Below are 15,137 nucleotides of genomic sequence, written 5' to 3' on the forward strand. Positions count from 1 at the left end.
GCAGGACTGAACAACCACAAGCGAACCCACACTGACGAATGGTCTTATGTTTGTTCAGACTGTGGGAAGTCCTTTAGGTGCCGTTCCTACCTCACTCAACATCAGAAGGTCCACTCGTCCCTTCCCCAATAACATATGTGCTAATCGCCAGAATTATTGGCTGCATGCAGTGTTATATTTTTTTTATTTGAAACTTTTTAATGTGGTTTATTATATCTGACCAAAGTTCATTCACCTCTCAGACATGTAACAAAATCAGTCATAAACCCTACTGAAGCGAAGAGCTAAAAGGAAACCTGTCAGGAACTGGATCTGAACCAACGACCTCTGTTGCACATGGCAGTAGCTCTTCTTGCTAAGCCACCTGAGATGCTGGACAGCTTCCTGTCTGATCCTCTGGACTTTCGTGCCTTGTCTCCTGTTTCTGGTGAACCTTAAACTTTTTGCTTCTCCCCTGATTTAGGTCATGTATCTGCATTTCCTGTTTGCCAGAAGATTGTGCTCTCTCTCCAGCTGATATCTTGCACCTTTGTGTACCCACAGCTGTCCTTATTTCCACTACCACTCAGTAATGACCTTTGGCTTGTTCCTCGAGTATGCTTCTGCTTGATCCCAACCTACAACCACTTGCTACCAAACTGTGGCTTGTTTACTGACTATGTTCCTGCTTGATCTCAACCTGCAACTACTTGTTATAGACCTTTGGCTTGTTTACTGACTATACTTCTGCTTGATCCCAACCTGTAACCACTTGCTACTGACCTTTGGCTTTTTTTCGGCCTACACTTCTGCTTGATTCCAACCTGCAGCCACTTGCTACCAACCTTTGGCTTGTTTACTGACTACGTTTCTGCTTGATCCCAACCTGCAACCACTTGTTACCGACCTTTGGCTTGTTTACTGACTACGCTTCTGCTTCATCTCAACCTGGAACCACATGCTACCGACCTCTTGCTTGTTTACTGACTATACTTCTGCTTGATCCCAACCTGCAACCACTTTATACCAAACTTTGGCTTGTTTACTGACTACGCTTCTGCTTGATTTAAACCTGCAGCCACTTGTTGCTGACCTTTGGCTTGTTTACTGACTATGCTTCTGCTTGATCACCAACTGGGACCACTTGTTACCGAACTTTGACTTGTTTACTGACCCCACTTCTGCTTGATCCCAACCTGCAACCACTTGTTACCGTTTTTTGGCTTGTTACTGACTATGCTTCTGCTTGATCCCGACCTACAACCACTGGTTACCAACCTCTTGCTTGTTTACTGACTATACTTCTGCTTGATCCCAACCTGCAACCACTTTCTACCAAACTTTGGATTGTTTAAGGACTGCGCTTCTGCTTGATCTCAACCTGCAACCACTTGTTACTTACCTTTGGCTTGTTTACTGACTACGCTTCTGCTAGATCTCAACCTGGAACCACTTGTTACCGACCCTTGTCTTGTTTACTGACTACGATTCTGCTTGATACCTACCTGCTATATCTACTACTGGACCCGGACTTGCTTACCTCCTGGTGAAGCAATCCTGAGGACCATGACCTGGTATTAACATGCAGCAAAACCCATCTACCCCATCAGGAGCTCTGGTGAACACCGGTTGGCGCTTAGACCCTGCACCTTGGGTGAGCCCATGTCATCCACCAGGGTGACCTGCTTGTTTATTTATCCTGCTGGTCGGTGGGAGCCTCTCCACTGCTATAGCTTGAAATATAACAGGAAACGTCAATCCTTACATAAACTCCAACACCCACTTTCCTGATAATGGAACAAATTGTGTTTATATTCCAGCTAAAAGAGACAGCTTGGTCTTATGACCTCGTTCAAGCCTACAGCATTCTTGGGTGTAAGGCCCAGGTGTATACAGGTAAAAGAGGCTTCAGCCTGGCTCCATTCGGGTCAAGCCCTCAAGGCCTTTTACCCTGCCCACAGGGCTTAGTCATGCTTAAAGAGGAAGTAAACCCTCCTCTACAACTTGTACCTATAGGTAAGCCTATGATAAGGCTTACCTATAGGTACTGTAAATATCTCCTAAACATGTACCGTTTAGGAGATATTTACCTTAGATGCATCCAGTGACGTCACTAGCGCAGGTGCTCTGAAGGAACGGCCGCTCGTGCCGTTCCTTCAGAGACCCGTTCCGTGACTGTCGGCTCCCGCGCGCGTGCGCGGGAGTGACGTCACCGCGGCTCCGGCCAATCAGATGGCCGGATGCCGCGATCCCGTCATACAGGTGAGTGAGCGGCACGGCGGGGGCTCATTCTAGGGTAAGTATTGCATAATGAGCTAGTATGCGATGCATACTAGCTCGTTATGTCTTTCTCTTACAGGTTGCAAAAAAAAAAAATGGTACGGGTTTACAACCTCTTTAAGCCCTGTAGGTGGGGTGAAACTCATTGGGGGCATCTCAGATTCCAGCTAGAAGGGACAGCTTGGTCTGATGACCTTCTTCAAGCCTATAACATGCTTGGGTAAACCCGTTAGAGGGTGGTCCTAGGGCGGGTTATTGCCATGCTTGTGGGTTATACAATAAAGTAAGACATTTATGATACTTCCGCTGATCAGCAGCTTTTCTATTTAAACATGAAAGAAAAAAAACAAAAAGAATTTGTACCATTGTCATTTATCATTCGTTTTTCTTTGACTTTTTCTGTGAAGTCAATTATGTACATTCAATTTAGCCAAAAATGGTAAAATTTGCAATCTCTGGACCAAAGAAGGGAAAAATCTTTAGAAAGCTGACTACAATTTTCCAACTCCACTCTTGTAGGAAAAAAATAGCAAAGAAAAAAAAAATGTTTAAAGTGTATACAATTGCAACACAAGTCATATTGTAATAGAATGTTATTACAAAAAAAAAATACCTTTCCTGTTCAATCTGCAGCTGCTGTAATTTTCTGTAAAATGCAATATGTCAATATGCCAGACGGTATACAGAATCCCCCGCCACAACAGGAAAGTAAATTGGCTCACTGATTCTCCCAGAAGTCTGCACTACGATACAAGTCAGATTTTGGGAATCCCCTGCAACAAAAATGTCATTTTTGGTGAGATACTCCCAATAGGAAAATCAAGTTGTCTGAAGGAATACAGACCCTGCCACTTTCCTCATTATAGAGCCCTTCATGTTCAGCAGCTGATTGATAATTTAAAAAAACGACTCACATTTAGTTTGCACATGGACACAGAGAAACAAACAGCTATTTCTTCAGAATAACAAAAGAGAGGAATCGTCAACAAACGTTGTTATAATCCCTGCAATGTACATAGATCACCCAGAGGGAATGGGTTTTTTTTCTCAACAAAAGTGGAGTTACTGTTTAAGTTTCTCTCCTGAATTGGGCTACAAATATGTCCTACTCTCTTTGTTATCTGTGAGGGAGGAGACTTGTAGTTTACAGAAAATGTCTTTGAAGGAAGATAAAAATTAGATTTCAGGTAAATTCAAATGAAGTTCAACTGGTATGTTCTGGTTTTTCAAAATGTTCTTATCCTGAGAAAAATAAAACTAATGCAGCCATCATATCTCAGACCCACTGGATGCAAGGAAATAGAGTTTACTTCACCATTATTAGCATATGTAATATTATGTATATATATATATATATATATATATATATATATACAGTATATATATATATATATATATACACACAGAGGGCTCTTTTTCTTCAGAGGATAGGTGCAAGTACTCCCCATGACCAAGTCACCCCTTTTCCCTATCAACATCCCTTGGTTCCACCACCAACCCACCTTCGAGCACCATCCGTTGGTTCCACCTCTGAGTCCCATCCCTTGGTTTCACCCTTTACCCACCTCCGAGTCCCATCCCTTGGTTCCACCCCTTACCCATCTCCAAGTACCATCCGTTGCTTCCTTCCCCCCACCCACCTCCAAGTACCATCTCTTGGTTCCACTCGCTACCCATCTCCCAGTACCATCTCTTGGTTCCACTCGCTACCCATCTCCCAGTACCATTCCTTGGTTCCACCCCTACCCACCTCCCAGTACCATCCCTAGGTTCCATCCTCTACTCACCTCCAGTTCCATCTCTTGTTTTCACCCCTTATCCACCTCCGGGTCCCATACCTTGGTTTCACTCCCTACTCACCTCCAAGCACCATCCCTTGGTTCCACCCCTTACCCACCTCCCAGTACCATCCCTTGGTTTCACCCCCTACCCACCTCCCAGTACCATCCTTTGGTTCAACCTCCTACCCACCTCCAAGTACCATCCTTTGGTTCTACCCCTACCTACCTCCCAGTACCATTCCTAGGTTCCATCCTCTACTCACCTTCAGTTCCATCTCTTGTTTTCACCCCTTACCCACCTCCGGGTCCCATACCTTGGTTTCACTCCCTACTCACCACCAAGCACCATCCCTTGGTTCCACCCCTTACCCACCTCCCAGTATCATGCTTTGGTTCCACCCCTCACCCACCTCCCAGTACCATCCCTTGGTTCCATCCCCTACCCACCTCCCAGTACCATCCTTTGGTTCCACCCCTACCCACCTCCAAGTACCATCACTTGGTTTCACCCCTTACCCACCTTCCAGTCCCATCCCTTGGTTTCACCCCCTACCCACCTCCCAGTACCATCCTTTGGTTCCACCTTCTACCCACCTCCCAGTCTCATCCCTTGTTTCCACCCTCTATGCACCTCCCAGTTCCATCCTTTGGTTCCACCCCCTACCCACCTCCCAGTACCATCCTTTGGTTACACCCCCTACCTTCCTCCCGGTACCATCCCTTGGTTCAACCCCCTACCTATCTACCAGTATCATCCTTTGGTTCCACCCTCTAACCACCTCCAAGTACCATCCCTTGGTTTCACCCCTTACCCACCTTCTAGTCCCACCCCTTGGTTCCATTTTCTACCCACATCCCAGTCCCATCCCCTGGTTCCACCTTCTACCCACCTCCCAGTCCCATCCCTTGGTTCCACCCTCTACCCACCTCTCAGTACCATCCCTTGGTTCCACCCCCTACCCACCTTCTAGTGCCATCCCTCGGTTCAACCCCCTACCCACCCCTTAGTGCAATCTTTTCGTTCCACCCTCCTACCCACCTCCTAGTACCATCCCTTGGTTCCACTCCTACCCATGACACCGGGGAAGGGTAAATGGCTAAATGGGCCCAATTTGGACATTTTCACTTAGGGGTGCACTCACTTTTGTTGCCAGCGGTTTAGACATTAATGGCTATGTGTTGAGTTATTTTGAGGGGACAGCAACTTTACACTGTTATACAAGCTGTGCACTCACTACTTTACATTGTAGCAAAGTGTGTACTCAGGAGTGTACTCACTTTTGTGAGATACTGTGTGTGTGTGTGTGTGTGTATATATATATATATATATATATATATATATATATATATATATATCCAAAACAGGTTTAGAGGCACTCACTGGTCTTGCAGAGGAGGAGGATTCATGAGGAGACACCATGAATAAACTTGTAACCCACATACATTTATGTTCAACAGATTTGTCCGAAAGGCCAGAGACAGTACAGCCACCCCACGCTAAAAAGGAGAATTTGAATTTGAAAGAAGATGGAGGTTGTTGGCCCCGTAGAACTCGAAATTCATCACCAATTACCAAGGATTCTCCTAACAGTACCAACGTCCCTGTTACTGAACGACGCGTTTCGTCTCATATTGAAAAGGAGGTAGACAAAGCAGATGTAGAAGCTGACTTGCGTAAAAAGAAATCATTTTCAGGCATCAAAGGAGACTTTTTGGAACCAAACATACATCTGGACTTGACATCTTTTCAGGATGGAGACCAGAGAGCAGGGCCAGCCTGTTCATCGAAACCGCCACCAGAGAGGGCAGAAACAAAGACCCAAACTGGCAACCAGTGCGAAAATACCTTCCCCAGCAGCTCCGACTTTCTCCAACACCAGCCCATACACAAAGGGCCTCCTTCTCAGCCTTGTTTAGACAAAGTAGGGAAACATCAGAAAGTCCCTTCGAGTGCGAAACTGTACTCATGCCCCGAGTGCGGGAAGACTTTTCGGGTGAGGTCACAGCTTAAAAGACACCTAAAGGTTCACACCGGGGAAAAACCATATTCATGCAAGGACTGCGGCAAATGTTTTGCGGAGAGATCGACGCTCAAGATCCACTCGCGGACTCATTCCGGGGAGAGGCCGTTTCCGTGTAAGGACTGCGGGAAGCGTTTTAGAGAGAAATCGCTGCTTAAGTTACACTCTCGGTCTCACTCGGGGGAGAAGCCGTACTCTTGTCCTACGTGCGAGAAGAGTTTTATCAGCAGACGTCGTCTCGTTTTACACTTACGGAATCACACGGGGGAAAAGCCGTACTCGTGCTCAGAGTGCAGGAGGGGCTTCAATTGGGAGTATGACCTAAAAAGACACCAGATGACTCACACGGGAGAGAAACCGTTTTCCTGCGAGGAATGCGGCAAATGCTTCTCGCAGAAGCGGTCGCTGGTCCTACACAAAGAGATTCACACCGGGGAGAAGCCCCACGTGTGCTCTGTGTGCGGAATGAGCTTTGCCCAACGCTTGCTCCTCGTCGTTCACAAAACGACTCATTCCGGTGAGAAACCTTTTAAGTGCTCCGAGTGCGGGAGTTGTTTTTCCCGGAAGTCACACCTCGTCAGTCACCAAAAACTCCATTCTGGGGAGAAGCCCTTTGCCTGCTCTGAATGCGGGAAGAGCTTTTCGAGCAACATACGTCTTCAAACCCACAAGAGAATTCATTCCGCTGACCACTCCTATTCATGTTCAGAATGCGATAAATCCTTTCTCCACAAATCGGTGCTGATCAAGCACCAGGTGACTCATACCGGGGAACGGCCTTTTTCATGCTCAGAGTGCGGGAAGTGTTTTCCCCGTAAGGGGGACCTAACTGTTCACCAGAGGAGGCATCTGGTAGTAAAGCCGTATTCCTGTTCCTGGTGTGGAAAATCCTTTCACTTGCACAACGCATTGGTCAACCACCAACGAATCCACACGGGGGAACGGCCTTATACTTGCCCTGAGTGCGGTAAATGTTTTACTCAACGTGGAGCACTGACTGCCCACCAGAGAACACACACTGGAGAAAAGCCATATACGTGTCCAGAGTGTGGGAAACCCTTTACCACAAAGTCAGGACTGAACAACCACAAGCGAACCCACACTGGTGAACGGCCTTATGCTTGTTCAGACTGTGGGAAGACCTTTACGTGCCGTTCCTACCTCACTCTACACCAGAAGGTCCACTCATCAGAGAGTTCACTTCACAGTTAGCATACTTGCTAATTGACAGAATTACTGGCAGCATGCAGCATAATATATTTTTTCCCATTTGAACCCCTCCAACATATATAACAAAAATCATTCATAAACCTTACGGAAGTAAAGAGCTGAACTACTAGATCAGGGTTTCTCACCAAGGGTTTCATGGAACTAGGCCTAGGGTTTTGTGACAGTACAAGACCCTGCCACTGTATAAATGTAGGAGAAAATGATTCTGAATTCCTATTAAGGGTTATTGTGAAGTATCAGATTATCGTTTCTGAACAAGAAAAAGCTGTGTTTTTGGTTTTCTCCGGATTCCTGTAGTTTTGGGAGCCTGGATCTTGAGGGTTCCAAACTGAATTGGGTGGGACGAAACCTTCAATCCTGTGTCTGGATTTTACCAGGTGCCTAAAGCCTCTGTGAGTACACCAGTGTGCAGGGTCACTATATACTCAAGCCTGAGGATAGCTCAGGGCTCCCAGTTTGGAGACAGCCCTCAAATTGGAGATGGGGAATCTCAACCAGGAGTCAGAGGTGCCCCAGCCAGGAGTCAAGAGACAGGAGGCCTTAAAGTATATGTAAAGTCTTGTTTTTCTTTTTAATATCAAAACATGTTATACTTACCTCCACTGTGCAGCTGGTTTTGCACAGAGCAGCTTCTCTTCTCGGGTCCCTCGTTGCTGTTCCTGGCTCCTCCCTCCTGTTGAGTGCCCCCATAGCGAGCAGCTTGCTATGGGGGCACCCGAGCCGAGCTTCAGCTCCGTGTATCCATTCAGACACTGAGCTGCCGTTCGACCCCACCTCCTCTCTCTCTTGATTGGCTAACTGACATTGATTGACAACCACGGGAGCCAATGGCGCTGCTGCTCTGAACTAGCCAATCAGGAGGGAAAGTCCTGGACGGTCGAGGGACTCGTGGACATCGCTGGACAGAGAGCGAACTCAAGGTAAGTATTAGGGGGTGCTGGGGTGGCTGCTACACCCAGAAGGTTTTTTATCTTAATGCATAGAATGCATTAAGATAAAAAAAAAACTTATTTTTTTTTACAACTCCTTTAACCAGGGTTCAGAGGTGTTCGAGACAGGAGGTCCCACCTAGGGGTCAAATATACCTCAGCCAGGGGTCAGGGGAGAGAAGATCTCAACCAGTGGTCAAAGGTACTCCAGCCAGGAGACAGGTGGCCTAACCAGGGGTCAGAGATGCCCAAGCCAGAAGGTCTCACCCAGGGGTCAGAGGAGCCCCAGCCAGAAGACAGGAGGTCTCAACCAAAGGTCAGAGGTGCCTCAGCCAGAAGACAAAAGGTCTCACCCAGGGGCCAGAGGTGCCCCAGCCATAAGGTCTTACCCAGGAGTCGGAGGTGCCCCAGCCATGAGACAGGAGGTCCCACCTAGGGATCAGAGATACCTCAGCCATGGGTCAGGGGACAGAAGGTCTAAACCAGGGCTCAGAGGTGCTCGAGACAGGAGGCCTTAACCAGGGGTCAGAGGTGCCCCAGCCAGAAGACAGAAGGTCTCACCCAGAGGTTAGAAGTGCCCCAGCCAGGAGGTCTCAACAAGGGGTCAGAGGCGCCCCAGCCAGTAGGTCTCAGCCAGAGGCGCCCCAGCCATAAGACAGAAGTTCTTGTTCCAGGAGTCAGATGGGCTCCTATCAGGGTGTCAGGAGAACCCCAATCCAGAGACCAGGAGTCTGCCATGCAGCATGGTGCAGCGACTAAAGGCTAAGAGAGCCAAATTAACCAAGAGAGCTGGGCAACACAATCAGAGGGACTGGTAAGAAGAGCAGCGCTGCTGCTGACAAGGGAGCCAGGTGGCTCAGCATTTTCATTTGACTGTTGATGGTGAAAACCCTTGCATGGGCAACTGCTATTTATATGAACTTTCCATTTTTTTTTAATAAAAGTGGGCTGCCATGCCCTAAAATACAGTTTTCACTGGCGTAATTTATTGCAAAAGCACCTACCGCATGAGTATAATCACCTCAATACCATAGAGGCTGCTAGGGATTCCTTGAGCGATGAGCATTTTCTGCCTCTCACTGACACCATTGATCTTTTTAGCTATCTGTAAGGGGGTAATTCTTCCCAATGACCACAAGTGTAAGGAGCATTCTTCCCACTGACCATCACACTAATGTATCATGAGTTGTAGATATAGTTATTTTTAGCAGGGGTTCCCTGAGACCGGAAAGTTATTTCAAGGGTTCCCGTGTTGAGAAAGTCTGCACTAGGTTGTAATTTTATACAGATTCAAAAAGTGATAGACGTACCTGAGAACGGTCTTCACCTGTTTTAAGATGATATGAGAAAAGAAAAAAAATAATTTCTGACTTCTTTTCCCTTTTACCGGGTGTCCTTATCCACCAAAAACATCACCCTCTAAGTAAACTCAAACGCCCAGAAGACAAAATGGATGGCTGCACACTTCAGTGGCATACAGGAGATCTTTTGACGGGTTTCACACCACAGGGCGCTTACTCCTATCCTAACCCATAAGGTTATGAGTAAGCACCTTGTGGTGTGAAACCCGTCAACAGATCTCCTGTGCCCTTGTGCTGTCGTGTTTTTTATTGATTCTTCATTGGAACAAAGTATTTTTACATATGGAAAGTGTCCCACTGAAGTGTGCAGCCATCCACTTCCTTCTTCTTCGTTTCTGTGGTTGTGAGCCCGGCGAGCACCTGCATGTGAGGACCTTGGAAGGGATATGGCAGACCTACCTGGAGCGGTGCTTTGTTTGTTTAAACCAGTGTTTCTCAACCTTTTTACAGTCAAGGCACCCTTTAAAAATTAAGGACAATCTCAAGGCACCCTTTAACCACTTGTCGACCGCCGCACGACTATTTACATCGGCAGTCAGCCCCTCACAGGCAGAGCGACGTAGGGCTACGTCGCTAGCCTGTGAGGGTCTAGGGAGCTCCCGCGCGCCGCCAGAGGCGCGCTCCCGCTCCCGCGTGGTCACGGACCCCCCCCCGCGCGTGTATTCGGCGGACCCGATGTCCGCCGGTCACTCGGCGATCGTCAGTGCAGAGGGAGAAAGGCAGGCGGCTAATGTAAACAAACCGCTTGTCATTCTCCCCTGTGTAGGAATGGTGATCATACGGTTCTACTATGTAGGACCCTTGATCACTGTTCCTACACCTCAAGCCACAGCCAATCACAGTTAGAATCACGCCCCTAGGGACACACATAACCCCTCCCTCTCAAAAAAAGTTAACCCCTTCACTGCCAGTGTAATTTTACAGTAACAGTGCATATGTATAGCACTGATTACTGCAGTAATGTCACTGGTAACCCAAAAAGTGTCAAAAATGTCAGTCAAGGGTCCGATCTGTCCGCCGCAATGTCGCAGTACCGCAAAAAAAAATCGCAGATCGCCGCCATTACGCGTTAAAAAAAAAACAACAAAAATGACAAAAATCTTTCCCTTTGTTAGTAAACGCAATAACTTTTGCGCAAACCAATCAAAATACGCTTTTTGTGATTTTTTTTTTTACCAAACATATGGTAAAAAAAAAATTGGCCCAAAATGTTAAAAAGTTTAGATTTTTACTTTTTTTGGGGGGAATTTCATATAAAAAATGTGAAAAATATTGTTATTTTTGCAAAATTGACGCTGTTTTTTTGTTTATAGCGCAAAAAGTAAAAATCGCACAGGTGATCAAATACCACCAAAAGAAAGCTCTGTTTGTGAGAAAAAAAAGGACGTCAAATTTGTTTGGGTACAGCGTCGCACGAGCGCACAATTGTCCATTAAAGTCACGCAGTGCCGAATCGCAAAATAGGCCCTGGTCAGGAAGGGGGTAAAATCTTCCGGGGCTTAAGTGGTTAAAAATTAAGGACAATCTCAAGGCACCCTTTAAAAATTATGGACAGTCTCGAGGCACCCTTATTCTAATAGTTTTACATAATTCAGTAATATCCACACATCCAAGTAGGACACCCACCATTAAAGGTGATTTATTCTTCCAAAGCAAATACACATTTATAAACTGGTTCTGACTAGTATTCCGATGTTTCTCTTCTTCTTCTTGACTTCTTGTTGACTTCTTGATGACTTCTTGACTTGGCCTTCATCCTGTCATGTGTCTGATGGACATACAGAGCTGGCTCGGGAGCGAGCATGCATGAGTGCCTCCATAGTAAGCGGCTTGCTATGAGGACACTCAGTGAGGAAGGGGGGGGGGGGGCAGGAGCACCGGTGGCTGAGAAGAGGAGGATTGGGGCTGCTCTCTGCATGCAAAACCATTGAACAGAGCAGGTTAGTATGCCATGTTTGTTATTTAAAAAAGAAATAAAAAGAAACCTTTACAATCACTATAAGGAGAGGAAAGACATATTTTAGGGTGTACTGATTCCATGGAGCTACCAAAGTATCCACTGCTCACACTAGTGCTCATTGTCAAACACATGGCCCGAGGGCCAAATACGGCCCACCAGGCCATTTCATGTGGCCCTTGCCCCTCTCCTGCAGCTGCAGCACCCCCCCCCCCCCCCGCCCATTTATTCTGCTCCCACTGTGTCCCAGAAGTCAGCAGCAGAGAAGAGGACAGAAATCCTCCACCAGATCCTGCACTCCTCTATTCAGCCAGGGAGAAGCTTGTCTCTGCCCCCCCTTCCCATCTCAGCAGTCTATAGCAGAGAGAAGGACAGAACTCCTCCTACAGATCCTGCACCTCTCTGTGCAGCCACAACATCCCATTGTCTCTACCTCTCCTGACTTCAGCCTTTAGCAGACTCTGATAGCTGACCCCAGCCCTTCTCTGGTCCATCTCCAGACCCTGCACTTTCTGCTTCCCAGCGCCACCCTCAGCTTTTCCCGACAGCAACAAAAGGTAAAGGGGGTGTACTGTGATGTAAGGGAAGGTGGGGGGGGGGGCTCATGACATAAGGGGGGCTGGGGTGCTCTGAATATCTATGAACAACCTAACTAGGAGGGTGCTGCACAGAGAAAATTCAGTGTGATCATCCAGCTTTTCCTGGTCATTTCACAAAGGGGTCACTCTTCAGAAGGACAGGGAAGCTTTGGTTGAAGGGGAAGGTGGTCAGGTATCTTCAGGGGCTGACTGGCAACTTTTGGCCCAGGGGGAAGTACGACAAAGAGACCCATGGTGCAGTGACTGGGAACCCCCCTCCCACTCTGCCTCTTCCCTGCCTCCTACCGACCCCCATCCCAACCTGAAGCTCCTCTCCAGGTACTCTCTGCTCACTGGGCGGGTCAGGCTGCACCAACTCTGGGTTCCCAAACTGGCTGGCAGGGGGCAGCTGGGGGATACAGAGGGGAGCTGGGGTGGCTTGGAAAGGGCTGGTCTGGGGAGGAGAGCATCCGGTGGGGCACGAAGCCGGCCTCTGCTCGGGCATGGTGTGCACCATCCATGCCAGGGGGGTCCTCATCCCACACTTGGTAGGACACTGGCAGGGAGTTTTCACTCCTCTTCACCAGGAAGCCTTTAAGCATGTCTGTGGCAGAGGTAGTGTGACCTTTTTATGGGACATTAGAGCGCCCCCTATGCCACATTAACTTTTAATATATTTTGATCCATATTCCTTATATAATATAGAATTTGACATCTCTGGAATCATCTTCAATGACTTCTATGAAGCAGGAAAAGCAATTGCTGGACTCATGCATGTGCCCATTAGAACCCTTCCTTAGGGCAAACTTAAAAATGTTTTAAAAACTCAATTTTTATCCTATTTTTTTTGTATTCATCCACCTTATTATTAGTCATTCTCTTCTTTTTTTTCCCTATAACTTTTCCAAGCATAATTATTTTTTCCACTGGGTTGGTTCTTCTAATACATCTAAAATATGGTCAGCTTTTTCCTACATAGCAACTAGCAAAATCGACCGCTAGATGGGAGTGCTGAGCAGCAATTCTATTATAGCGTCTTTTGACCTGAGCGTTTGCTGCTCAGCACTCCCATCTAGCGGCCGACTTTGCTAAATGCACTGTTTTGTTACTAGTGAGGACTCGCGCTCCCTCTGGTGGCCTTCAGTGGAAGCTCAATAACACATACACGTGGGAGGACATCAGACCGGAAGTCAGATGGGTGGAACGCAGAACCAGGAAGTCTGGAACGCAAAAGACAGGATGTCAAATTACAAAGAGGAAGTGGGTGGAGATAATTTCGGGGTTTGGAGCTGTTTGGTCTCTTTGGCTGTATTTTTTGGATTTTTTTGGAACCCAGAAGGTAATAAGAGGTTTCAGTGTATTTCTTTGGTGGTTTTGTCCTATTTTTATTATATTACTGATGTAAAGTGTTGTATGATTTATGTCCTAATATACTATACACTTTGTTATCGCCGTAGCGTGTATTTCTCAGAAGGTGGGAAAGCCAAAAGGTGTGAAGAGCGAGATATAAGCGGGATCCTCCGCTGACCGTTCCGCTAATGATGGACGGGGACGACGGCGTCCATATTACCAATAGGATATTAAACCTGACCCTGAAAATCATCTACCTGCTGACCGGAGAGGTGAGGAGGATTCTGGGAGGTCACATGACATCACTCTTATCTCTATTAGTAAAACACAGAGCTGACCGGAGAGGTGAGGAGGATTCTGGGAGGTCACATGACATCACTCTTATCTCTATTAATAAAACACAGGCCTGACCGAAGAGGTGAGGAGGATTCTGGGAGGTCACATGACATCACTCTTATCTCTATTAATAAAACACAGGCCTGACCGAAGAGGTGAGGAGGATTCTGGGAGGTCACATGACATCACTCTTATCTCTATTAATAAAACACAGGCCTGACCGAAGAGGTGAGGGGGATTCTGGGAGGTCACATGACATCACTCTTATCTCTATTAATAAAACACAGGCCTGACCGAAGAGGTGAGGAGGATCCTGGGAGGTCACATGACATCACTCTTATCTCTAATAATAAAACACCAACCTGACCGGAGAGGTGAGGGGGATTCTGGGAGGTCACATGACATCACTCTTATCTCTATTAATAAAACACAGACCTGACCGGAGAGGTGAGGAGGATTCTGGGAGGTCACATGACATCACTCTTATCTCTATTAATAAAACACAAACCTGACCGAAGAGGTGAGGAGGATCCTGGGAGGTCACATGACATCACTCTTATCTCTAATAATAAAACACCAACCTGACCGGAGAGGTGAGGGGGATTCTGGGAGGTCACATGACATCACTCTTATCTCTATTAATAAAACACAGACCTGACCGGAGAGGTGAGGAGGATTCTGGGAGGTCACATGACATCACTCTTATCTCTAATAATAAAACACCGACCTGACCGGAGAGGTGAGGGGGATTCTGGGAGGTCACATGACATCACTCTTATCTCTATTAATAAAACACAGACCTGACCGGAGAGGTGAGGAGGATTCTGGGAGGTCACATGACATCACTCTTATCTCTAATAATAAAACACAGAGCTGACCGGAGAGGAGAGGAGGATATTGGGAGGTCACATGACATCACTCTTATCTCTATTAATAAAACACAGAGCTGACCGGAGAGGTGAGGAGGATTCTGGGAGGTCACATGACATCACTCTTATCTCTATTAATAAAACACAGACCTGACCGGAGAGGTGAGGAGGATTCTGGGAGGTCACATGACATCACTCTTATCTCTATTAATAAAACACAGACCTGACCGGAGAGGTGAGGAGGATTCTGGGAGGTCACATGACATCTCTCTTATCTCTATTAATAAAAAACAGACCTGACCAGAGAGGTGAAGGTTATATATATGTAATGTTTAATATCTCATTATGTAGGATTATGGACCCCTGAAGAAGTCCAGGGATCCCTGGTCTTTCACTCTGATAATGAACAACAACAAGAAGATCCTAGAGGTCATCCAGAAGATCATTGAGCTGCTGACAGGAGAGG

General features: G+C 46.9%; 3 protein-coding genes across 4 annotated transcripts in view; 2 read left to right on the forward strand and 1 right to left on the reverse strand.

The window, feature by feature from the left end:
• The window catches only part of LOC309562733 (uncharacterized protein), an 86,259-nt gene that overhangs the window by 15,473 nt on the left and 55,649 nt on the right, over positions 1-15,137 (reverse strand). The window lies entirely within an intron of this gene.
• On the forward strand, positions 5,454-7,305 carry LOC309562666 (uncharacterized protein). The gene has a single exon (XM_082266943.1). The coding sequence runs from the start codon at positions 5,459-5,461 to the stop codon at positions 7,271-7,273; it is 1,815 nt and encodes a 604-aa protein (XP_082123069.1). The 5' UTR covers positions 5,454-5,458; the 3' UTR covers positions 7,274-7,305.
• LOC309564386 (uncharacterized protein) overlaps positions 13,525-15,137 on the forward strand; it is a 114,899-nt gene continuing 113,286 nt past the window's right edge. Inside the window, exons 1-2 of the mRNA XM_082269013.1 lie at positions 13,525-13,738; positions 15,023-15,136. Of these exons, the coding sequence (XP_082125139.1) occupies positions 13,655-13,738; positions 15,023-15,136 (198 nt within the window). The 5' untranslated portion in view covers positions 13,525-13,654. The remainder of the gene's footprint in view (positions 13,739-15,022; position 15,137) is intronic.

The sequence above is a fragment of the Pelophylax lessonae genome (genome assembly GCF_965119305.1).
Source record: "Pelophylax lessonae genome assembly, chromosome: 9".
NCBI classification, from domain to species: domain Eukaryota; kingdom Metazoa; phylum Chordata; class Amphibia; order Anura; family Ranidae; genus Pelophylax; species Pelophylax lessonae.